At 37.5% G+C, this 26,821-nt stretch overlaps 2 protein-coding genes across 3 annotated transcripts; one reads left to right on the forward strand and one right to left on the reverse strand.

Annotated features, from left to right (window-relative positions):
• On the forward strand, positions 1-16,686 carry LOC135692815 (uncharacterized). Of its 2 annotated transcripts, none has more exons than XM_065211125.2 (14): positions 1-128; positions 851-939; positions 3,518-3,592; positions 5,113-5,215; positions 6,576-7,205; positions 7,349-7,475; positions 7,780-7,912; positions 8,911-9,006; positions 9,478-9,525; positions 9,778-9,931; positions 10,462-10,484; positions 11,256-11,585; positions 12,243-13,634; positions 14,839-16,686. In XM_065211125.2, exons 2-14 carry the CDS (start codon positions 910-912, stop codon positions 15,823-15,825), a joined length of 4,128 nt encoding a protein of 1,375 aa, XP_065067197.2. In that variant the 5' UTR covers positions 1-128; positions 851-909; the 3' UTR covers positions 15,826-16,686. The 2 variants fall into 2 exon arrangements, with proteins under 2 accessions (XP_065067197.2, XP_065067199.2); XM_065211127.2 differs by having other exon boundaries at positions 17-128; positions 899-939.
• Positions 12,526-26,320, reverse strand: LOC135692819 (uncharacterized). The gene is made up of 4 exons (XM_065211136.2): positions 26,180-26,320; positions 19,234-19,522; positions 17,622-17,968; positions 12,526-16,963 (listed from the first exon to the last, which is right to left on the reverse strand). The coding sequence occupies exons 1-4, from the start codon at positions 26,250-26,252 to the stop codon at positions 16,911-16,913; spliced, it is 762 nt and encodes a 253-aa protein (XP_065067208.1). The 5' UTR covers positions 26,253-26,320; the 3' UTR covers positions 12,526-16,910.
• Between the last annotated feature and the right edge of the window lie 501 nt (positions 26,321-26,821).

Raw genomic sequence — 26,821 nt, forward strand, 5'->3', positions numbered from 1 at the left:
ATATTTGTTGTGGTTGAGGAACAGCAGCAAGTGTTGGATCGAATCGATTCTTGAAGTCTGGTAACGAGAGTCGAAGCTAGAGGACGCGGGGAAAGCTCGAATTGCGCCAAGGAAGTAGATTTTCAGGGGTAAGTCCAAACTTTTCTTTTCATCGATCTCGTGAAAGCGATAGAAACGATTCCTTAACATTGAAATTCGAGAGCAATTTGTTTTGATCAACAGTTTGCTAATGTCGAAAACTTCGATCGGGCAGTTTCGCGAGCCGGCTGCAAGTTCAACAAGTGGGGTTTCAAAACGTTTGTTTTATTTATTCCATTCCATCAAATTAATTTTTGTGTTGCTCTCAATTTAGAACAGATGGGCTGATTTATTTGATCCTACGTTCAATTTTGAGTGTAACAGTATCTCGATGAATGAGTAAATGAATGTTTGAAAGCATACAATGGTCGCCATATACAAAATCTCTCTTTTGGCCTATAATCCTTAAATCGTGATGTACTGAATAATGTCGCTTGTAGAGGCCCAAAAGCCATGGCTTGGTCTATAAAGTTATTGATCTGAAAAGACGAGGTGTAGGTTTTGGAATTCTGAATGATGGCATCAGTATTATGGTCGTGAAAATGAACTACCAGCTTCACTCACATTTGTATGACATCCTTTTTATTTGATTTGTTTAAAATACATTTTTCACAGACTTATCGAAAGAACAAAGCTGGTGCTAATTGTTATTAATTTGTTAAGTTTAACTTCTCTGTATAGAATCCATTTGTATAAGTATTGTTGTAATAAGACATCTAAGTGCAAACTGGATTTTAAAGTGATTGTAATTAGCACCCTTTCTTTAATTCAGCTTGCCATCTTAAAAGGGATTCCTGTTTCAAATTTTGTGCATTTTCAGTTGATGGTAGTATGGCTGCAGCTCTTGATGCTTGTGAGAAGGTAAGTGTGCAATATTAGTTTCTTTTTAATGAAAGTTGCATTTTAAATGAACAATGAAAAGTAAATACATAAAAACACAAAAAAATAAAAGAATTGTGTAACCCTGTGAATGAGTTTTAGTTTTATTCAATACTTTTAGGAAAAGAGCAGAATACAGATTGAAAATACTTGCATATTTTTTCTAGCTAAACAAAGTAGCTTTTACATGTACTTTTTCTATTGTAAATTTTTGCATAACATACCAAAAGGGCCACCAAAAGCCTGCAGCTGGCGACTGCAGCCCTTCTAGGCTGTATCCATGTAAAGCTCGCTCATTATATTTGCCAGTAATTCATGGCCCTGCATGGAAAGTTCTGCATCTTGATAATAATGCCAAAGAGTTCCATGATACATGCATGATAGAAAATTTTCATTTTTCTTTACACCAACAATGGCTTTTCAAGTCACATTCTACCCCAATACAGGCAGCCAACTATCCACCTCTATCACAGCACATTGTTTCCCTTCCTTTATGCCAGTATGCCAAGGAAGTGAAGAAGTCCATGCTGGATATATCTGGCATAAGTTCCATAATAATTACCAGCCTATGAAAGGTGACCAATGCAACACTCCTCCCTCAGACTCCAATTTCCATCTTAACCTCATATACTCTAAATTGTCAGTTAAAATTTCAGTCTTCATATTCTACGTCACACGCTAAATGTCTTTACTACTTTGAATGTCGCTTGCTGGTTTCAAACTCTGTGCAGCAAATTTTTATTAGTACAAAGTACAATAGTTCCAAAATTTTTGTGAATAATCACTGTTTGCTAGCAGTTTCTTTTCATTTGAAATACAATGTTACTTTCTTGGTAACTTTTGCTTTACTAATTAAAATTTTAACAGATCCTGAAGTTATAGGAATGATTATTCATTTCAACCAACATTGTTTGCAGACTTTAGAAAAATAATGTATATGGAGCAAAATTACAAACTTCTGTTAATGAACAGATTATGAGTTCTACTAGCAGGGGTGTATCTCCTAGGGAGGGGGTGTGTGGAAAGTTGGTCAATAATCAAATTTTACAGATGGTCCGTAATCGTTATGGATTGTCTGTAGATGTGTATCTTGACTTTATATATTAGTATATTGGTGTGTATACATTGACTAGCAAGTGTTGAATTTTGGTCAGTTAACTCACCTGTTTACACCCCCCCACTCCAGATCGTCAAGGTACACCCCTGTTTACCAGATAAATTTCAAATGTTCAAGCTTCAAAGTTCTTCTAACAGAACATTGCATGATAATTACTTGTTTTAAAAGGATGTGATATATAAGAAGGACAAAGGCCTAGGCCTACCATTCTTGCTGTCATAATATGAGTGAGTAGCCATGTCTGAATTAGTGGTTGATGTTTGATCTGTCTTTAGCACTTTTTGCCCTCCTTAAACTTGCATTTTTATAAGTTGATCCTTTTCTACCTATTGCAGTGATAGAGTGTTGTATGCCTTTCATTTACATTTTTATTGCTTTCTGGAAAGGCAGATTTTTGTTTGTTGTAACCATACATGCAAAAAACCCACCTTTTCATTCTTTTTAATCAATAATCATTTTCTACATACCAAAAACCAAATGTTTGCTTGACAGACAGTTGATTTCCATCTAGTTTTTCTTGAAGCTTTTTGGCCGTTCATCTATTTATTGGTCGAAAAAAAATTATTTTATTGATATGTAACCAACATTTGTGAGGGTTTTTCCTCAAGATTGTAGAGATCAAAATAATGTTTCAACACAATGATGGAAAAAGGCTATCATTAATTTTTCTGACTGCTGCTTTCAACACATGCAAAAAAATGAAAAACAAGAAGCATAAAAAATTTGCCACTGTCAAAAAAGCAAGATCTCTCACAACATCAATGGCCAAATGTTCTGCCTTAACCAATTTGCATCAAAGCTGGTTTTTTTGTCATTACACAAAATTGCATTAAATGTTCACAATATCTGTTGGTAAATATTGCAAGGGAAATGATAAAGAATTGTAAATGTATCTTTATACTGATAAATTTATGCGAGACTTGCAGCAAAGAAATAGTATGACTTTATGGCCCTGCACTGAATGTCATGTCTGCTTTGCAAGAAAGTTTAAGATTTGTTTAAAATGTTACCAAATGTTATGCATGTTTTATAATGGATTGGCGACATCTACATGCAAATGTTTTTTTGCAACTGAGAGTAAACACTTTGTATTTTCTTTATCTGTAAATATTCTGAAAATATTGGACCAGTGATTTGACATCAGTTAAGTTGCCTTAGGCTTGTAGCGCAAAAGGTTTTTTACTTTAACAAAAAATTATAACATATGAAAAGCGGAGAAACTTGCAACATTTTAATGTCATGGTTCATTATGGAAGGGTTTTTCAAAAAATTATCTGAAAGAGCAATCAATCTCCTTGACCTGCCTGGAAACTTTTGTGAGAGGAATGTATAGGCCTTCCTCTAAAATTGTAATAACATGATTTTTGTATAAGTATTGCTTTTTTATCTCAATATTTTGTATCAATTCTGATATTTCTATGTGACCAATTTTTTTTCAAACAGGATCTGGAAATCTTGCTTGTAAAGATAGACAATGTGAAAGGTTTCTTGTTGGATGCAGTCAATGCAGTCAAGAAGGTACGTATCATTTGTAATTGCCTATTTTATATCAGAGACTAAATTGATATTTGATAGACATTTATAGACAACTTATTCATAGACAACTCTTGACTGAACCAAACCACACCATTGAGTGAATGTATGCTTATAAACTTTGAGGTAGCTATTAAAACAATCAAAAGGTTTCTTGTTCACACTTGATTTTTTTATCAGTTATTGTGGTTTTGATCTAATGATATGGGCGGCATCAAAGTGTGAGCTTTATTTTGAGCATGGAATTGTTTGTTGTGATCTGACTATATTTAGGGTGCTCTATTTTGAGCATAGACATATGAAGCATTTCAAAAGGGGGTTACATGTAGCTACAATCTTTTCTGAAAAGTGGGAGCAGCCCGAATGAATGCCCACCTCTTGGTTCCTTTGTCTATGATTTTGAGAATGCACATGTTTCTGTGTCATAATCATAATTATCTCCTTCAACTGTAGGTTTTAACCATGTCTGGCATCAGACCTGCAGCGTTTATCTCTACTTTTGTCTGTCCTGCACTAAGCCTGCCCCTGCAGATCTTTCTGCACAAGTCTTCACCATGTTAACCTTGGTCTTCTTTCTGGTTAATTTAAACTCTTCTACAAATATAGCACTTCTCCTTTCTAAAACGCCTGAACAACTGTAGCTTCCGCAGGCCTTTTTTTAATTCCTCCTCGATATCTTATGCAAGCTGGACATCAAAAGTTCTGGATTCCTTTACATTTTTGAGATCTTGAGATCTAGATTTGCTCGGCCACTGTCTCTTTTCATCACAAATGAAATGTGATCAAATTAGAAAATTGTCAGTTTATCAGGTTATCAAACACATTTGGAGGAAAAAATGTCATTTTGTGGCATCTTACCTTGTAACTATCAGCAAATAGTTAGACATTTTGATTTTTTAAGAAAAATTAACATATGTTTATCTGACCATAAATTCTTTGTGATGATATTTGAGAAAGTTCAAATCAAATTTCTATGTTGGAAAAAGATGAAATTTTTTAGTTTATGTTTCATTATGTCACAAATATCTAAGACATAATGGAAAATGTTTAGAAAGAAAGAAGATGAATCAATGATTTTGTTTTGCGAGTTTTACTTGTAAAAGATGCTGTTTGCAGTTTCCCAACATGTATGCCATAGGATCTCTTGAAATTTTTATTTTGCAGGAATAATCACCATTTATAATTCTCATGTCTTGAAAATGACATGAAGAATAGGCCTTACCCTAGGAGCTCGTGAATAAATGATGTGACATAAAAATTTTATTAACTTCAACTCTCAGATCCTGACTCTCAGATCTCGATTGTGATTATATCTGTTGTTAGAGCTTTGCTATAAGCCCTATAAGCCCTGGGCTTCTTCTCAAAATTACCAACTAAAAAGAAAAAAATGAGATCTATTTTAAAAGTTCGTGTTAGAAGCCATATCAATGTGAAAAGATGCACTGTTGTTCTGTAATTTCAAGCTTTATAGTTAAACTAGCTAAACTGGCATTTTCTCATTTTAGGCCAAATCATCTATCAATGAACTGCCACCAGCAGTCATTGAAAATGAAGATGTCGAAAAAGTCTTTGCAGCAATTACAGAGCAGATGCAGTTTCTTATGACAGGTAAATACCTTAAATATCCTGCCTAAAAGATTCAATTGATTGCACCAATTGTTCTCTGCTGTTGAGACAGTTGCCAAAACACATGTCAGGTTGCAAGAATATATGCAGCTCAATAGCAGAGATATTAACAGTTTACAAGGGATTGCAAATCTCAACATCTTCTGCCCTGGATTTTAGGTAACTGGTGTCATGTTATAACCATTATTCTGAATATATGTATTTAGTAACTGAAGGTAAGTAATAGTCATCTGATGAGCTTTTTAAGAAACTGGTTGAGAAATTGGCTACACTTTCTTAGTTATAATGAAAGAGGCGGCAAAAGTTAGAGAAAAGAAACTTTAGACAAGCAATTTAGATTGTGATATGTTCCAAAGACAGCCTACCTTGCCAACCCACTATGGTTATTTTATTGCCTAAGATTGCTCACACAAATGTGCATGGCACAGAAATATATTGAAATGATAATCATAATGTATTCTAAATGGATTTGAAAAAGCAAACATTCCGAGTCATACTTAAGCTTATACAATAAGCAAGCGGCACTGATTGGGTAACCTCAACAGTCATGTGCTCTTGTTTCTGATTCGCCTATTTCAATCCACAACTTGGTATATATAAAAGTTTTCTGTGAAACATGAACTATTTTGTCAAAAGCAGCCTATATCATCAAGCAGAACGTCTTTTGGGATCCCTTGTAATCAAGGTTAATAGCTGTTGCTACTACTTCTCATTGTCTTTAAGCACGCAAGCGATTATGACATGAAAGGGTCCAAATCATTTGAAGAGCTGTCTGCATGTGCATTTTGCCAAACTTAAAGCGATATTTTTCTTGGGAATGGCATGCCTGTGTGACTGTGTCATTGTGTAAACCTGTTGTAGATCTTGGTAAATTACTCAAGTGAATTTTGTTAAAATGGTCTATATTTGAAAAATTGGAACATGGTAAGTTTTTTCAGGATAGATGTGTGCAATTGTAGCATTATGAGAAAGGAATCCCCACTGCATTACAAAAATATAGCATGGAAAAGGGGGAAATGAGAAAAGGCCAGCTTCTGTTAGGCTGATTAGGGTCATTACTCCTCTTGCCTTCTTTGCTCAGGCGATCATAGTGCATAAAGCACGAACTAAAAGAGATTTAATGCGTGAAAAGGAAGAACCGCAAGGTAGGCTGTCTGCCGGATTCTGTGAATCTTGCAATGAATAATAATATGACAGATATTCAGGAACAAAGCAATACGACGACGAGAACCCAATGTGATGGGATAAGATGTTCAATGTAAATAAAAATCAAACAAATACTAAATAATTATAAAATTAAACGAATAATAATATTTTTAATAGAGATTTGTTATATTTGTAGTCCAAGCTCCTACAGAGGAAACCCTGATAGAAGAGAAAACTGTGCATGCTGCAGAGGAAGTCAGGCAAAATGAGGAAACAGTGGAGGAAGTCAGACAAAAAGAGGAAACAGTTGAAGAAAACAGACAAGAGGAAACAGAGGAAACCAGACAAAAAGAGGGAATAGAGAAGGAATGCATACAAAAAGAGGGAACAGTGGAGGAAGTCAGACAAAGAGAGGCAACAGTGGAGGAAGTCAGACAGGAGGAAACAGAGGAAACCAGACAAAAAGAGGAAACAGAGGAAACCAGACAAAAAGAGGGAATAGAGAAGACATGCATACAAAAAGAAGGAACAGTGGAGGAAGTCAAACAAAAAGAGGAAACAGTGGAGGAAGTCAGACAAAAAGAGGAAACAGTGGAGGAAGTCAGACAGGAGGAAACAGAGGAAACCAGACAAAAAGAGGAAGCAGAGGAAAGCAAGGAAAATGAAGCAACACCGTTAACTGACGACAGCAATGCGCCTATTGCAGAGGGATCGATAGAAGAGAGTCAGACAGACTCCCAGGAAACAGAAACGAAGGGAGTAAAACAGACCAGTGAAAAAGCTGATTTGAAGCAGCAATCCGAAGAATCGCTAGAAACACTTAAACGTATGTATAAGCTCATTCTGGAGTGTTTTGATGACCATAAGAGAAGATTAACTAAATGCACGAAAAGTATAATCGAAGCAACTTAATGTTTGCTTAGAATGATTGAATCACATCAAGATATTTATAACATGTTTTATTTACAGCCTGGACAGAGAGAGGAGAACTATACATGCGAGTAACGAGTCCTCTGCTAAAGGACGGAACCTTTTGGTGTGTTCAAGAATATGGTGTGAATCTTGAACTTTTGAATACCATCTCTCAAAAGCTAAGGTTTGTTATCAAAGCTTATTTACCTGATCATCAGACACGTAAATACCGGTGCCACCCCTACCCCAATCTTTGAAATTCTTTGAAATCAGAAAATCTAAGCCACAATTCCAATTCTTACTTACGCTAGAGAATAATATAAATAACGCCAATGCCGAGAATTGTACAAAATAACAATTGGCTTATTTTCAGTCGATAATTTCTGGCCTCTCAACCTCCATCCAATGCCGTCCGTCAATTTACGTCCCTGCTTGTGATGATTTTGACCGAGAAAAGTCTTGTGTTTGATGATTATTCTCTACCGTAGAATGGAAACTATGCACAATAGAGATCTATGGAAATGTGATGTTCGCAACAAGGATCAGGTATTTTGCGTTCTTTCCAAGGTGCACAATATGTGGCTTAGAGCTATCATCGAGAAAGAATTGTCAGAGTCTGATGTGAGTTTTTTCCTCTTTTTATTATTGTTTTCAGGCACTTAATCAACTTTTTAAGGCATCATTATCTGCATTTTGAGAGCTTATCTTGACTGTTAATGAAACGTTTGTGGAATAAAGATTTACTTGATGGTAAATAATGAATATGATCCAATGGACAAGACTTGGACTGTAAGAGGCGGTCGTTGCGAGGACAGAGACGGGTGGAGAACGGAGTCGGCTTTATGGGTTCACCAACGGCCTAACCGGATTCGGTCCTGATGGTGGTGAAATACAGAATATGTTTAGTACTTGTTTGCTCACAAGATTTTCAAATTATTGCTACTAGAAATGCTGCGTGTAGTAGGCAGAAAATAACGAAAAATAATCCTGTTTTGAGAATGTAAAGCTCCCTGGAACTTCGGTACTGACTGAGTCTTGTTAGCCTATCGGTATTGTAAAGCTGTGTTTGACTATTTCTTCACAAAAGTGCTGGCCTTTGTTCTTGAAATGGAAACAATTTATCTGCATTATTTTGTAAGAATGGAAACTATGGGCAAGCAACATTTGGTTGTTAAAAAGAAAACGAGTAGCTTTAGTCCTGCCCTGGTCAGGTCACTCGCTCACATTTTTCCTCCGTATATATTATCAAATACTGGTCTGCACTCATTTAAAGCATTGCTTCTGGGAAAATAAACGACCCTGTCTAGCATTTTTAGCTTTAGAATTTCTCCTCAGAAGCCAAACTAAATATTCCCCTGTTATTGTTAATATCAGCGTAATTATCAGATTTATGCCTCCACCATGTACCGTAATAGATTATGTATGGAGGCTTACCGGCTTCATCTGGTTGACTCGATGGGTGATATCTTATTCACTTGTCCTTAGGAATGAAACTAAGGCAAGTTAATTACTATTTTGGTATACTTTACTTAAATTTGGATCTGTTGTTTGTTGTTTCATAGCTGTTGTCTGCTGCCCGTGATTAGATTTTAATTTTTACTCTATTTTTTGTAATCTAGGTCGTATTACGCTACATTGATACTGGCAAGACAGAAAAAGTGCAGAAAAGCAGATTAAACCGTTTGCCTGACAACCTTAAAGACATCCAGCCACTTGTAAGTATTATCTTTAAAACTTCAATTGATTAGCGGTCTGCAATTCCGTATAGGCACAGTTTGACATGCTTTGATGCATCGAGTAAGATGGTTCTCTAAACTGCAACCCTGAGTTTAACGCATAATGCGATCACCAAACAACTTTCCTTGTTGTAAATTTGCAATATGTTTTAACAGGAAAAGAATAATTTGTTATAATGGAAGAAAGCTAGCAACGATACCCAAGTTGCAAACATTACTATTTCTCAGATCAGATGGAGATTTTCTGGTCGAAATTGTCATTCAAGCTCCTTTAATTATTCTAATATAAATATGTAATTCCTTTGAAGCAATGGATTGTTACACATATTTAGTTTTGTCTAAACCTTGTCATTGCCAGCAATTTTGGCTTTCTTTCGTAATCTGATACATTCAGACAGTAAGTTATTGTGCAAGATAAGATGTATTAATTGTTTGACATTTTTTGTGCAGACCCTTCGTTGCTGCTTCACGAGAGATCCAATTAAAGTTCCATATGAGGTTTGTGCTCAACCTAAACTCTTTCTTACATAAAAAGCATCTTGTAATTTCTAACCGATAAATATCCCATATTTCCTCTGCTCTTTAAAATCTACATCAATGCGCTCATTGTAAATCACCCAGGCTGTTTATGGGCAATTGATTTTCAAATTTCGTTACTTCGTTTGTAGTTTATTGGGTTTTCTAAAAGTGGCTCAAAAAAGGGCAACCTAGCTATTCAAACTGATTGATATAATCATATTGTTGCTGCAGGTTAAATGGACATTTAAAGATATAACTGACAAGCATACACTGGCTTTGAATGTCGAGGACGAAGTTCGTGGTTCATGCCTGCCACGGTATATCGTGTCGCTGAAAAGAAACGAGGAAAATGCAGAGGATATTAAAGATATCATTTGCAAAGAATGTAAGCCGCGTTTGGAAACTTGGGAATGTCCTTGATCCTTTTTACAATAGCCAATGATCAAATTTTGCTCTTCTTGTAGTTACATTCATTACCAAAAATCTTGAAACATTAAGGGTTTCAATTTAAAAACATGCATTTTTCAAGGTCGAATTTATCGATTCTCCTACCGCCCTGCCCCCTTAAACCTACCGCCCTGCCCCCTTAAACTTACCGCCCTGCCCCCCTTAAACCTACCGCCCTGCCCCCCTTGAACCTACCTACCGCCCCCCTTGAACCAGCCGCCCCCCTTGAACCTACCGCCCCCCTTGAACCTTCCGCCCCCTAGAACATTACCAGCACTATTTTAGGGCACAGCTCCCGCTGTTTTGTGTTCAAGGCTATTTTGGCATGAATTGTAAATGTTGCAGTTGTTTAACGTATTGTACAAGACATAGGAATAGTATATTGTTAGATTTTGTGTTGCCAATTTACAATTAAATGTAGTTTTTGATGATATTCCACATTACGATCTTATTCTTCGCTTTTTTCAGTGAAAGAAAGTGGGAGACAAAAGGTACGTTTTAGGTTCAGCAAAACGTTCTAGTACGGCTCTTCATTTCAGTCAGTAAGGGTCTCAAAAACGTTTGCAATGCTGTTTGGCTTGGCATGGTGACGAAGAAAAGAGTTAGTTTATTGTGCAGGGGAAGAAAATAGATAATCGCGTATTGAAATGTTTTCTAAAAGTTGTATAGATCATGACCAGTACTGGGTTTTCAACATCAGATAAACGTCGCTACCAACTGATAAACCTGCAATGAAGAATAAAATGTAGTTCTATTCGAGGATCAAATTTTGTGGGGTTTGATGTTTCCTCTAAGTCTCATCCAAACCACTGCCAGTTTGACAGTATAGCCAGAACTCAACAATATTTTAACTAAAATTTAGGTTGCACTTTTGTTAACAGTAATTTCGTTTTTCAAATGTCAGAGCCAATTCATTCTTGTGCATGCATACGCCAGTTTGCCTCCGTTGATTTAGGTGCGGGGAAATCCAATATAAAGTCATTTCTGGCGCATTTGTAGCGCGGATCCAGGGAGATACCTGGCTGGAACAGGAGGGAGGGGCTAGGGGCACTCCCATAGGAAACTCTTTAGTCCACACCCTTTATAATTGCAGAGATGCTTTTTAACACTACTTGGCGACGCCCTTTAGATGTTGTATACCCTTAATCAACATTGATCTGCTTCCCGTGACCATTATTTGAGGAGGTTTTTTATTTATTCAATGTTAATTACCAGGCAATTATCCTTTAGAACTTTTATCAAATGGAATGGTTTCTTTGCAGGTTTCTACTCTGCTAAGCCAAGATGTTAGGCTTTATGGAGAAAACTCAAATCAGAAAGATAAAATCGCGGTTATTAGAGATGTGCATCGCTCGGATAACAAGAACGAAGAGAAAAAGCAAGACTCGGATACAGAGAAGGAAATGCTCGATAAAGTGGAAGGAGAAACTGAATCAAGAGAGGAAGTCGAAAATGGTCAGTCAGAGGCGACACAAAAATTAGGCGGAGAAAAGAAAGGAGAACCAGAAATCATCGTCGGAATGGAAAATACTGAGAAAGGAGACTTGAAGACAGCAGAAAAGAAGGAAGGAACAGAGAAAAAGAAATTAAAGGTATTTTATTGAAATAACTTTTTTGTTACTTTCTTTTACTTGCTATGATGGCTGAGCCCTTTTGGTTTGATGGCCTTCTACGTCTGTTATCTTATATATTCAGTTTTTTTATATGAGAAAGTAACGCTTTGAAAATTGATGCATGTTGTTTGCAGCAAATTGACACAATCCATGTAGTAAGACTAATAAAGTAAGTCCATGTCACTTTATGCGAGAATGGAAATCGGCCAGTTGATGACTGGGTGTGCTCCTTCTTGGCAGCCTTTCAATACCCTTCATACTTCAGACTTTTAACTATTGTATATAAATATGTATATATTGTAAATAGAATTTGACAAATTAAGTGAAATAGAAATGAAAATATTGTAAAAGAGTATCAAAAATTGCGAAGGTAGGATGGTTTAGAAGGGTTGAGTAGCATAATCTATAAAATTTAGAAAATTGTAACCGTTTATGTTATTCTATTTTATGTTTTTCTTTAAGTTTGAATGCATGGACCCTTGTTAACCAGCATTGCTGAATGGGCTACCAGACTTTAATAATTAAAAATTAATGTATGAATTGGCAAATTATACACTTTTCAAATTTCTCGTATGGAAGGATAAACAAAAAGTTTAAATAGATTTCTCGACTGAATTTCTCTTGTCATATTTCTAGGAAGTGGACAAAATCGACGTTAATGTTAGTGGCTCGTTAGAAGGATTATCCTGGGGAGATCTTTGCAAAACACCGGACGCAAACAATCAAGAAGAGAAAACATTTTTGCCGGTGGATGACTTCGAATCTATTTCAGATGGCGAAAGAAAATCACCAATTGGAGGCGAGAAATTGGCAGTCAGTGGATCGAAACCAGGAATCGACGAGGCAAAGCCTGATTCAAGTGCTGGGCTTAATGAAACTCGTCACCATGTGGAATCTACAGGGGTTTTAAAGGAAGAAGAAAAATTGCAAAATGAAGATAAACTTGTTGTAAGCATGCAGTCTGCCGATGTGGGTAATGAGAAGATTGAAGAGAGTTATGAGTCGGGTGGTATTGGAAGTGCGGTAGATGGATCATTAAAAGGCAGGGAAGAGGAACATGAAATTCCAAAAGCTGATTCTACTGAGATAGACATGGTACGCCGGTCAGAAGAAGTGATCAAAGAAAGACTGCGCGCTGTTTGCCAAAAGTCAAGCTCTACAACAACAGAAGTTGCGGAGGAGAAAAACCTTTCTGGAGTTAATGAGACGGAAATATATCAGAAAAATGTTAGCAAACAAACTGGAGATTCTAGAAAAGTATCAGATTCTGCAAAAAGTGATGGAGGTGTTGGTTATACGCTGATCAGAGGTGAAGATGTACCAAAAAAGCGTGAAGCAAAAAGTGAATCCGACAGTTATACTAACCAAGGAGGACGGGATGTAGATAATGTTAAAAACCCGACCAATCGGACTGTTTCGAATAAAGGCTTTGATAAAAGGACGGACCATGGTTTTGGTAATAAAATTGACCGGAGAAGACGCACTCGTGAAATCGTTGAAAAAGAAGACTTATTCACTCAGTCAGAGAGTGACAGAAACAACTGGTTGAAAAATCTTGACCGTGGCTTGCGCCATGCGGTATTCGATAGCCACAATACACGGTACTTTGTAAAGCTATATGATAGTAGATTTATCGAGGATGCATACAGAACAAGTCGATTTCAAAATTTTATTTTTACTGATTTTAACAATGCTCTTGAGAATATCAGAAAAAAGCCGGTGGTGCTTTTTATATTACGAAGAGCCGCTGACGATACCAAGCGTTTATGTGCTGTTGCCCTCGTCACTTCTTGTGCTTATAGATTCCCTGTTCCTGGTAAGGGCGGTAGCCGTAAAGAAATGGAACTTTTCGATGTGGATTTCCTTTCCAAAGCGGCTATGCGTACCAAATGGCTCCACTCGCAGCGCGGAGTAGAAGAAATCGAGAGAGAAAAGGCCGTTAAAATTGTAGAGCAGTACAGAGCTGCTATACAACAGGGAAATGTGGAAAAGTTGCTGGACGAATGGCATACAAAGAGGGAACAAACTGTAAGTTATTTCTACAGTCCTATTCTTCTCCTCCTCTATGAATTTGTTTCGTCTTCTTCAAACCGTTTTAAGCCCAACGCGTGCAAATAAATCTATTGCATGAGGGTAGCTAATTGTGGTTTGCTTTTATTATAAAACAGGACTGGCCAGCTGACATATTTCTCCGAGTCGCAGTACAGTCAAACCCCTTATATCATCTCCCGTTATCACACCAACCTCGCTTTCAACCACTAATTTTGTTCAAATTTCAATCAAAAGCAACCTCTTGTGTCACAATTTCGCCGGTCCACCATCCGGCAATCTTTTCATTGATCAAATAACTGCCAATAAAAGATTTCAGCGATCAAAAAATATTATGAGAAACTTTTCTAGAATATTCTAGAATGTAGTTTTGCATTTCATCAGCATATCTTATGTCTAAGATTTATACCATGGGCCATGTAACTGTACCGAATAATACTAAATCCTACAATTTATCGAAAAATGTATTAAGGTAAAATGTTCATTCATTCATGCATTCACTTTATTTACGCACGGTAGCCCCATCCGTTCCTGAGAACGTCTTTTAAGAGGGCCGTGGCAAACCTATAGTTAAAAACGGTTCGTTTGAAAACGGTGAGCACACCTTAGGTTTAGCCCTGGTTAAACATATATCCCTAATGGCATCCACAAGTTAGTTACTGACTTTTTATTGTTGGTCCATCAATGTGAAATATTGCGCTCTTATGCTGGCGTAGAGCTTCCAAGCAAGAACAGAAAGAAATATAATTGTGGTATGGTGAGAAAATGATTTTGCAGCAGGACAGTTCGCCTTGTCATATTGCAAAAGTAATGAACGAATTCATCCACAACGATGGTTGTATATATCTTCTGTCTCTCCCCTGACCAAAAGTACAGACCCATTTTACAGAAAGCTGGTTTTTTATAGAAATACTTATGAGCAGACGTCGTCTATGAACAGAAAATTGACAATGAAGCTAGTTTTTATTGTAATGACCATTCTGCTCACCAGTTTTCTCCTCAGACTTACTGGTGTGCCTTTTCAATGGTGCCCTTTTAGGTTTTTTCATACATCAAACCACAGATTATAGTACTTTCAGGTAAAAAGGAGGACAATTCTATTCTGAAATTTATTCATCTTGCCATTGGATGAGAGAGAGGCTTTTGAGGCTGTTTAAGAGCAAGCTATTTTTACGTTTTTTAGGCACCACGTTTTGCAGGCCAGGCATCACATGCTCGGTTGTGGAAGCCACATCAAGAAAAGGAGCATGAAAGCAAACGAATGCCAGAAAGAGATGCAATGAAAACCGGACGATCATTGAATGGCCACGCACACAAGGAACATGTCGGCCAGAATGAGAGAGATGTGCCATTGTCTCTAAAAGCAGGCGGTGAACAGTCTAGGGATGAGCAAGAAGCAAGCTCAAACTTTCTAACCGAGCCAACTGAGCTCTGGTCTCCAACCCCACTGACAGAAAAACAATTATGGACACTAGATGGACCCGTTGAAAAGAAAAATCCTAGTGGGAAGGACGATGCTCAAAATGACGGCGATGGGCGTGACGCGCCCGCGGCTAATCAGCAGCTCTCTCATCAACTACCAGGTACATTCCACGGTCAACAGCAACCGTTTACACAGCAACAACAGCTTCAATATGTCTATCAACTTCAGCAACAAGAACTGCTGCATCAACAACATTTGCAACAACAGCAACAGCAACAGCAACAGCAACAACAACCGTTTCCTCAGCAACAACAAACACAATCACAGCCTCAGGAACAGAATATGCAACAACAACAACACCAACATCAACCACCCTCTGTCAACTTCAATCGCCAGTATTCTGAAGAAGAAAAACTCTACATGTACCAGCAACAACGGATGCTACAATTTATGCTCTTCCAGCAACAACAACAACAACAACTGCAGCAGCAAGAACAACAACTCTACCAGCAAGATCCAAATGGACCTGGATTCAATTCTTTTGGCCACCCGACCCCTTTTATCCATCAGAGTGAGAACTGGGATTTAGAAATCCATGGAGAGACAGGTTCTGGCATGCAAAATCACACTACTGTCCAGTCAGCTAATGCAAGCTCTTTCACTGGTAGCGTGAACGACCTGGGATCTGATGACGAGGCTGAAAGAGATCTTAGACGAGAACGAGACGTGTTTGATCTTGTCGATTAGTGAATGATAGCAGCTGATACATACATCTATGGTGTTGGATTTTCGAAGTTTTAGATAATTTTTTTCTGGTTTTGTAAATATTTCATTTTTGATTGCTTCAGTGAATTTAACTGTGTTCAGAAAGAAACCTACTCCACAATATTTATACCTTTCTTGAATTTGAGAAGAAAAAGTTTTTTCAATTTTGAAATTGAAATGTGTATACTAGAAAAACTGACGTCAAAGAAACAATTGCAGTTTGCCTAGTTTTCACTGTGCCCTTCAAAAATTCAACAAGTGCTCAAAACGACGTCCAAAAACCCCAATCGCTCCTTGCTTCCCTTCCTCTTATATTATCATTTTGAGTATCCAGTTTAGATCGTAGATTCCCAACAAAAGCAAATTCTCCTTTCAAAAAGGCTCTAGCTCGCTGGAATCTTCCAACGCACCCCCCCCCCCCCTTATAAAGGGAATTTAGTGTGTGAAGATCCCCCCTTATAAAGGGAATTTATTGTGTAAAGATGATTCCAAAAATTCCCATTTTCCTGTAAACGCCAAGGCAGTCTCTGCCTAAGTCTCTGCGATGACAGATTGCTTTGCAAGCTTGTATTTAAATAGAATCTTTGCGAGCTGTTGTTTTTATTACTATGTAATATCAGCTGTTGCATGATTCCAATAAGCTTAAATACAGGACGTTAAACCGGAGAATTCGAAGTTGGCACGTCTGAGTCCCGTTTCTCTTAAAGCCAGATAAGTAATTTTTTTACGAGTTGAAGTCGTTTGTATGTCGTAAACAACAGAGTGAATATACCGTTTTTTTAATGTATATAATGAGTAGTGTCATTTTGATCTAAGTACGATACAATTTCTGTGTTCCGTGTACCCTCTACATATCAGTTTTATGTTTATCTTCGGAACAGTTTTCACAAGATACAAAACTTCAAATTTAATTTATAAAACAACTGCAATTATTCTATTGGATCGTCAGTAACTTGAAATGTCATCAACAGCATTACACAAATTGTCTAAACGAAGTGGGGGAATGTCTAACTGCGTGATCTGCGAGTTGTACGTCTTCTCGATCGAATACCAGCTCTTGTGCTTCTCTAACCTAACATTCTCAACTTCGACATCAGGTTTGGCCTGCGTTTTGCGCAAACTAAAACATAAATACAGTTCTTTTAATGTATTGTTTATGCATTCCTTTCCAAACGGACAACAGCTTTTTGTCGTGCTTATAGTTACGATAAAAGGTGATAAAAATGACGTCTATCAGTTATGATTGAAATTATGATTCCCAAATAGTTCCCTCTAAGCTGATCTTCCCGTTGATGCCACCAGTTGAGGCCAGACTGGGCAGGGTATAGTGAAATTTGAAAAAAAAACAAGACAAAATGCTACGTTTTTCGCAAAAGAGCCACAAAGTCTGGCTTTGGTCAGTCTGTTGACTCGTAGATCCAGATCCCACCAATCTAACTTTGGTGAGATGGTCCACTCTCTATGTAAACGCTAATGCCGAGTACAATTGAGTGTTTATAACGCACTGATCCTGCATAAGTTAACCAGCCCACTTCATGTTAACAGGCCCTTAAGGCCATGGTTATCCAGTGAAACCTAATTCCTTCTCAAGCAGTTGCATATCAAGAGTGATAAGATTGCTTTACAGTCGTTTCAGCTTTTTTCACAGTCTTGACCTATTCAAGACATCAACTTAAAACACAGTGACGTTGCAAACATGAATTCACCACCTCAATGTATGAATCTTCCAATGACCCCGCTCTGCGCATGTAAATTATCCTCAAAGGAGACTGACTTACCTATTTTCAGAACAGCCTTCGTCATGACGAAATCAGCCCTGTCTTGTGGACCTCTGAAAAGAAACAGTCGCTGCACAATTTTTCTTCCCACGCTTTCGAATGGTCGAACAATACTCTTCAGTGTCTCGTAACTGTTGAACGCTCTTTTCCCAATCGCCAGCAAATACATATCAGCACCGACTTTTTGCAGTCGTTGTGCTACAACTAACGTTCGTTTTCGTGCAATCCTTGGTGCTCCAAATGTTATCAAAACAAGGGTCCATTTTGTCTTTCTCCGTCCATCACTTTTTAGAATCCGTTTTGCCTCTTTCAGCACACGAGCAGTCGCACGCTTCCCTTTTCCAGGTCTGAAATGGAAACAATTTTTGTGAGAACGTTTTGGATGGGTACAAAGAGTAACAGATGAAGTGTCAGAAAAAAAGATTCTGTATCGGACAGACAAGAAAGTCTTAATTTTGGAAATATAACTTGACTCATAAAAATGATAGAATAAACCCAGCTGCTTCGATCTCAGAAAGTTGTCTCCTTGCCTTTAACATAATTAACTCTCTTCTTCAGTGAGCATGCCGGTTCATATCTTTTTTGAACCAGGCCAGAATAACAGTTATCCGTTAGCAAATTTGAATTCTTTCATTGGCCATATCTCGCCCGATTTGGAACATATCTAACTAATTTTGCATATTGAGAGGTATTTTATGCCGTTCTTTCAGATTATCTGGCCAAATCTAAGACTTGGTTTCTCTGTTGTGGTGGTGAACGCCTGCACCCAGTTCCCTAAAGAGTTTTTCCATGATACAGAGACAGGGAAAAGAGAATTCTTGTTGAGAAAGAAAAGGTGAAACGTGAAGAAGGGAGAAGTAAAAAAGAAATTAGAAAGATAGGCCCAGCCTCGAACAGCGGGGCCCAAGCCCCAGATGTTATGTTGTCAAGTTAGAATTTTTATCCTATTCGTTGAGGGAGAACATATAGACAAACTTTGAAAATATAAACAGTTTTAACTACGGTGTGTTTGTGCATTTGAGCTGACAATTTTGTTTTATCTATGAGATATATCTTGGTATTTGGTGTGTTTATGGGCAGCACATTTTTCCATTACAAGGGCATGGCCTACTTAAATTTTGCCCTCCCTCCGGGCTAGTGGCTGGAGCCGCCACTGTTTGTGCTCCCAGTACTCTTAATCTTATTTCAATGTCATCCACTAGCAGAAAAACTGTGTATGTATTGACACTTAGACAGAAGTTATGTTGGCTTTGTTAAAACTAACATTTATTCAAATATAACATGAACTGCCTCCTTAATGAACGGTCTTGGGCTCTCCTTGATTAATCTATTCAATAGAAGAGTATTCGCTTGGTTAAGTTTTTTGCTGTGTTGCTACGCATTTAACCTAATTTCACAGTTGTTCTGGTACTGTCGCTACCAGAACCTCAGTCGAGGAGTGGGGTCTGGTACCAGGGTAAACCCGGAACACATTTTGAAGTGCGAGGCTATGCTTACTCTTGCCTCTTCTTGGACGCTGGAACGCATTCACATGGTAGTTTGCCACTATTAACAAAAAGTGGGGGGCTACAAAAAAGTGGGGGGCTACATCCTCTTCTTTGTATAGGCTCACCTTAGGCTCCTAAGAGACTTGATGATACAGCTGTTCTTCTGGCAGTCCTGGAATCGGTGAACAAGCTTCACTTTCTCGGCAAAAGACGCCACAGCAATGCGAGTTCCTTTAACATGACTTAGGCACTGCACAGCCATTTCGGACAGGTTTTTCATTTCGTTGAAGACATCCTCCTTCACTCCATCTGCTGCGTCAACCGCCAACACAATGTCCGAGTTACTGTGGTTTACAAGGCCTCGGTACAAATCCATTATGTGTGCAAAATTTTTTCTTTGAGGAAGGTATGAGCCTAGAAAAAATATCCGCCCATTAACAGCAGTTAAAGTAGAAGCTTAAAAGTATTTTTGATTGATTTGATGAAATAATAAATTTTTAATAAAAAACACAGCTGCAATTTTTTTTTTATTTTAACCTACAAAAATACATGAAGATCTCCTCAGTATTCAGAGTTTGATGACCCTCTAAACTTTGGAGCAAAAACCTTGTTCTGACTGTTTCTGGTCTTTTTCTCGTCATGGCATGAGCCTGTCTGTGTGATAAAATAAATTATATCTGGCAACACTCTGGCTCTTTTGGTTGAAAATTACTAAGGAACTGAGTAATACAGAGGCAAAGTATCAAACAGGGAATAATCAGCGATTTTTCAAAGTTCCAGTTGATATTTGTCACAGTTATTCTTGTTATGCAATGGAGGCGCCGTTACGTTGGAAGTGACCTTGGACTTGATCACGTTTTAATCATTTCATTTTCATGTGTTCGCTTGATACTTGCTTTGCTGCTTATTTGGTAATTTTTAACAGTTCTGTTGATCTTTGATCCTTGTCTTGATGTTCATTGGTTAATTTTATAAGTATCATCATTTTAGGACACTAATTGGACATTAGCTTAATCCGATTATACAGTCATATCTAGCGTGCCAGCTTTAGAGTGGAGTCAGTCTTGAGGGGCCAGCCGCTACGAGAGCAACTTTGTTGGTGAAAGAGACTTGACGTTTTTGTCGAAGTAGAAGTCCAGAAACACTTGCCGTGCCCAAGGTTCATACTCAAGTCCAGGATCCTTCAAGCATCCGCTTTAAAACTCGCAAAGATAATCTGAAGGTCGTGAGTTACCTTACCTATTATATTTTAGTGATTCAGTGGTTTAATCTCTTGGTGTTACTGGTTTTTACCGAAGAACTCGCAATTCTTTAGCCTTTTTCTGCTAGATTAATCAAAAAGGTTAGCATTCTACTTTGCTTTTAAAAGGAAGCTGAAATGGTGCTTAAAGGAAACTAGAGGTCCTACAAGGCAACTTTCATATTGAACAGGGCTCATACTGTGACACGACTTCAATCCCTCCATAGCTAGAAGCTGGAAATTCGTCATTACATTTGAAAAGCATATGCCTTCGGTGAGAAGGACATTAGAAAATGTTTGACACCACGTGATACAGCTCAGTGGAAGTCAGGCATATTTCCTTTGTACAGGGCCCGCACCACAGAGGTGGCCAGGAGGGCATGGCCTCCCCACTTTTTGTGAAATAAAAGATTAAAATCGGCTCAAATTATTGAATCTTCAGATAAATCTGTAGATTAAAGCAAATACATTGATCCGAAATCTATCAGGAAAACAGCGTCAGAAATCATTCTTACGACGGTTGGGGCTAGAGAGGGTAAGAGGAAATTTTCTTCAAATTGCTGGCCCCTCCAGTTTAAGGTCAGTGGCGCGGGCCCTGATGCATAGTCAATGTTTCGTTGGAGCAATCAATGAAAAGCTATGGTCCATGACGCGGCCAGGCTCGAAGCCAGCACTAAAAAGGTTGGCGGGCAACAGGGGCGGAGAAAAATTGTTTTTCAGAGGGGTTCAGTCAGTGGCGTAGCGTCCGGGTATTCAAGGTATTCAGTGAATACCCTGAGATTTCTCAGAAAAAATATTAATACGACGTATAATTGTAATAAGTAAAAAATGTTTTGGGGCTATTGATTCTGGTTGAATTCGTTACCTTCAATATTCTACATTTTGTACAAGTACAAAATATCACGAAATTCATGGCAACAATAACGCTGCGAAGCATAGAGAAGCTGGGGGATCTTTGAAGCTAATTTTGAAGATTGAGCTACTTCATGTTGTATGGAGAACGGTCATGAATACGCAGTGAATACCCTAGACGGTACTTTAACCAATCAAAATGCTCCTTTCCATGAATAATATTTGCCGTTAATCAGCTAAAACAATGGTTCTGTACGCTGAGAAATATGCAGCGTACAGCCTCAAAGTTGGTTCAAAATAGTCTCGTTATGAGATCGATATAAACAGTTAATGGACGTCGGAGCGGTTGGAGTGATGGAGCTGCATCGAAAACAGTAAACATGACTTAATTAAAAAAACTATTGCAATGTCTGTATTACTGTTTCATAATCATTCTCTCATTTTACCCCTAATCTTAATCTACCAACAGCAAAGTGGAAAGGGAAGGTAGGCTGCTACATAATACTACACTGATTCAGATCTGTTCCCTCTTGAAATGCCAATTTGTTATTGCTTGCCAATCAGGGATGTTTCTGTTTGTATTATGTGATAGAATTAAAGTAAATGCAGATAGGCCTGGATAATATCCTTATAGTTGCCTGGTGTATTCAGTTATATTGTTGGCCTATTTTGTTTGCATTATTCGAGCGCATTTATGTGCAGTCTCGTCTCATTACCTTCGATTCTTTCAAATATTAACTTGTATTGAAAATATTACGATTAGACCATGAAGAAAAAGTCTATACTGCATAGCACAAAATCATTTATAACTCATGTAATGCCCTATGAGAATAATTTTGAAACTTTTGAAAGCCCTTTTGTATTAAGGTATCAAGAGTAGGTGTTTACAGTTACTTCCTTTTTACATCAGTGCAAATGTTAGACGATTTAACAGCAACTATTGGGACATATTTCGACCAGTAAAATTTTACTGGCTTTCAATGATATGTTTTGATTTGAATTACTTTTGATGAAATGGTTAATAGTAATATGATGCAATGAATGAGTTCGAAGAGTATATTTGAAGGGTCCTTTAGCAAAGTATTGTTTTTATCATAGCAATGCCCTGACAGTGCAGTACTTGCCAACCAAACCAAAAAGAAAATTAGATAAAATGTCAATAGCTAGTCCTTTTAATCTTCCTATTATCCCCCTATTTTCATCAAGCCGCATCGAGCCACACCCTGCCCCACCCTTTTGATTAATAGAGAATACCCAGTTGAAAAAGTCACGCTACGCCACTGGGTTCAGTTAAGCTTTTTGCCGACAAAAAGGGCGTATCTTATTTGTTCTTATTCAGAATTCCGAAGTTTCAATTTGAAGCATTTTTAGTGCTATATTATGAAAATTGAGCTGCTACAGAAATCATAACATATTACAACTGGTACAAAATAATTATCATTATACTGTGTGAACAAAAATTATGTGTCGACGGACAAAGTATAGGAAAAAGCGCTCTACTTAAGCCAACCCCTTACGGCAATTTTTGTTATTTGATAGCCTGTGCTCCAGACCCCTAATTTTAAAAGCAATTACTTCAAGGGAAGAACTTAAGGGGATTAGCCTACAGTGTTGGCAAATACAGTTTACGCGCAATTTGAGTATCGTATTAAAGAACCGTGCTTTACACATGGTCACTAAGTCGAATCGTTACGCCAACACTTTAACAGAATGGCTATTTTAAACATCGAATACATCTAAATAAGATTAAAAGAGAGTATCCACTGAATCCACGAGCTATCAAATCCGATCCATAAAGGCCAAGTTTTAATCCCTTGATATTAAATGCATATCATGTCTCTTTGGCGCAGGTCAGCCTCGTTTCCGACACTAATGTCTCTTGGATTTGCATAGATTTAAATTGGAGCCACTTTATCGCAACGGTCAGATGACAAGGACAGTCGCTATTCTTGTCATCTCTCTTTATTTTCGTCACAATTTTGTAATCTTGGAAACATAATATAGCTAATTCTATGCAGCAAGCACTAAAAGGTAATTAATTGCCAAGGATACAAAAACCACAATAGATTCCACAAGACAAGTAAAAATGAAAAAAAAAACCCAGATAATTATTCGCCTGAACTTAAGGTCAAAATTGACAAGAAGCTAGAGACTTTGGAAATAAAAGGTAAATGCGTTTGGAACTTAGACAAAGAAAATGTGAGTTTTGGAGGGGGAGGGAGAGGGGTCATTAACCATGATTTTCTCATATCATATGAAGAGAACCCATTTTCAGAAATAGTGCCATTTTTTCTTGGAATTGTATCGTTGAGTGAAGACAGTAAGCTGCGAAAACACATCTATATTTGAGCGTCGCCTCTAAATCGACTCATGCGTTGAGAGTCAGAAAGCAAGATGTAGGATAGCCTTGTCCTCCAGGGCTGCCGATACGACCAAGAGGCAGGGGCGCAGGCCTCAGTAACATGGCATTTCAAAATAATTCACAGATTCTACTAATTCTTTCTTAATTGTCATTATACTTTCATCTGCAGGCATCTTGAAAACAAACTAACTTTGGAATAAGAAAGTTTTCACAAGTCTTTAGAAATGTCTTCGTTAATTAGGTGCTACAGCCAGAATTTCATATGAATCTCTTTGATGATAATAAAAGGATAATGTCAAGACCTTGAAAAAGGGTATTTTTACCCCCCCCCCCCCTCCCTTGCCCCTCCTTTGCCCGCCGCATTCTTGGCCATGCCTTACAGCTGAAGCCCAGCAACGAGAAGGCAAGATATAAACTGCACCAACAAAGAACTTGTGAAGCAGAGAGATTTAGTAACGTAAGTCCCTGCATTGTCCCCCCGAATAAACCCCACCCTCGAATAAGCCCACAGCCTAATATGCCAATTTTCGCCTGAAAATGAGGCTTATTCGAGATATAACAGCAAGGTACTTTATTAATGGCGTAGATGGGAAATTTCATAGGATGGGCGAAAAACTGAGATTATCTGACAAAAATCTAACAAACATTTTTAATTTTTATATACATTTGAACATAATTCAGTTCAGTTCGGTTCAGCTTTTTATACTTTAAAATTCCTCTACATACAATATTTTACTACAACTACTTTAGAACTAGCTACATACAATGTACACACATTACATAAAATACTTATAGTAACAGGCAATAAATAACAGATATATAAGATGTTGTTTGCAGAGGAGGTTCTTTAGGAGGAGCTCTCTCAGTAGAGATGAACTAATGGAGGAGAAAGCACCCCCTTTTCTTAGGTGGTTTTAAATGTTATTGGTCATTTACATGAGTAACAGAGCAATAAGCTTCGCTTCAGAATCAAATTTGATAGGTTTTTTTGAATAAAAAGGTTTTGATTTTTTGACATAAACTGACAACAGACAGTGATCTTTTTATATCTACTGGAATATTGATCTAAAAATTTAGCACCAAGGAAACGCACAGATCTGATACCAGATTGCAAATAGTTTTTTCGTAGTAAAAAATGCCATTTTTGTGGCTTGCCGTGTACCATATTCGTCAGCATTTGACACAGATTAAAAAAAATCGTGAAACAGATTCAAAACGTAACATAACGACATTAGAACTGAAATAAAACAGGAGATGAAGCTAAATTATTTACTCAAAGTCATGTGTCATAAATCATACTAATTGAAGATTTTTTGGTCTTCTTTTTGCCAAAGGCATTTTTAAGTTGTTGCCCATCCGATTCAGAATGACTGAAGAAATTGTTATAATAACCTTTAAAAACTGACATCTCAAAATGTAACACTTACATAAAAATAGAAAACCATGTTGCATTTCCGACCAGATCAGAGATTTTCCGAATAAATAGCTGTTTAGCTTTACAAGGGGGTTTTTGCCCCCCCCCCCTGACCCCCCTCTATCTACGCCACTGTACAACATTCTAGTACATGATTGATAACACAATCAATCGGCAAATGAAAAAACTAAGAAAACGAGACAAATATCAAATTGTTTGACTAAAAGATCTTCTTTACTTTGACAAATACTTTGATGCGTCTTTTTAGAAAAAGTTGTTGTTAAATAAAATGAATAAAAAGAATTATTAGCTAATGAAATGATCTTGAAAAGCTACAAAAGGTGCTATTTGTATGACAACTTATCGATTCCCTCGAATAAGCCCTTTTCGGATTAATCCTCATGAAAAAATGGCCTAAATTAGTAAATCCCAACTCCCAGAACATTTATTCGCGGATTTACGGGTAAGGAAAAAATGTTTTTCAATGAAACGTGTGTGTATTTTTCTGAATTTTATCCTCAATGAGACCTTCTTTTCTTGGCAAAGGTTTGTGGCTTTATGAAATTTTTAGTTGCAGAGTTGACTAGCTGTTAAAATCTATTTTGTTGACATGAAAGTAAATTTTCAAAAACACATCGCTATTTTCAATGGACATGTTCTAACGCCATTTTTCTTTTTAAACCAAATCGATACAAAAAAAAGTGCACTCTCCACTTTCCAAGTTCCAATTTGAAATGACTCTCAACGCTGTTCTCAGATCATACCAGAATCTTGCACAAGAAAGGATTTGATCAAAGCATGTTCGAGGGACAAGAAACAGGTAAAAATACGTTTCCTTGGAAGGGTGTTTGTGGATATCACCCTAAATCAAAGGGCGTGGTGCTTATCCAAACCCTGAAATACTTCTTTAATCTTGAATTTGCCTTGATGTGCGGTCAGTTATTTCTAGTCCTACTCTGAGAAATAAGTAGATCATCTTGACCTAAAAGCTGAGATTAAGCTTAAAAATTAGTGACAAAGTAGTTGTCCAGCTATTGATCCAGAAACCATAACAGCATGGAACGTGGGGGTACAGCTGAGTTTTTCAACATTATTAGATTCAAAACAACAGAAAAAAACAATGCTGAAATTGCTTGTTAGCTTGAATCATAAACTTTTAAGATTTATGATAAACTTTTGTTGTATAAATGTAAATAAGCATACCTTTTACCAGCAAAGCATTGGCAAGGAACGACAATATGAAGCATCTAACAATCCCGAGCTTGGAGTCCATCATTTTGGCAAATAAGAGCTACTATTTCTGTCAGTGTGAAATTCACAATATTTTCACCATTTGCTAATGTGTCTCCGCATAAAACATATCAGGGATATGAATGTTGATATTTCGTGCAAAGTCCACTCGCAAAATCGTAATAAATGACGAAAGCAAACGTTGGAGAGCGTCCAGTTCAAGCTGCATCACCACTGTTGTGACACATAACTAGTCTTTTGAGGAGAGCAAAGGCGAGACAGATCGGTGAAACTGATAGCGTGGCTGCCACTGAAATGTTGACTTTTTACTTTGTCTGATCGATATCGACGCAACAGAAATGACAGCTAGATGAAATGAAGTCGACTTGATGAAAGACATAAGACCAAACGGTGATGTCATATTCGACCTTCTAAAGCGACCGTTCTAGATTACTGTTAGCAGAAGCTCTTTGGTGTATATTATAATTATATCATTGAACACCGAAGACAAGCAACGTAAGGAACAAGTTATCGTGGAACATAATATGGGTTGGAGGTAGTCGCGGTGGCAAGGGATTTGAGGGATAATTGCCCCAATTTTGTCGAAACATTGTC

The sequence above is a fragment of the Rhopilema esculentum genome, chromosome 3, assembly GCF_057945365.1.
Source record: "Rhopilema esculentum isolate cy_ngs chromosome 3, ASM5794536v1, whole genome shotgun sequence".
In the NCBI taxonomy this organism is placed as follows: Eukaryota; Metazoa; Cnidaria; class Scyphozoa; order Rhizostomeae; family Rhizostomatidae; genus Rhopilema; species Rhopilema esculentum.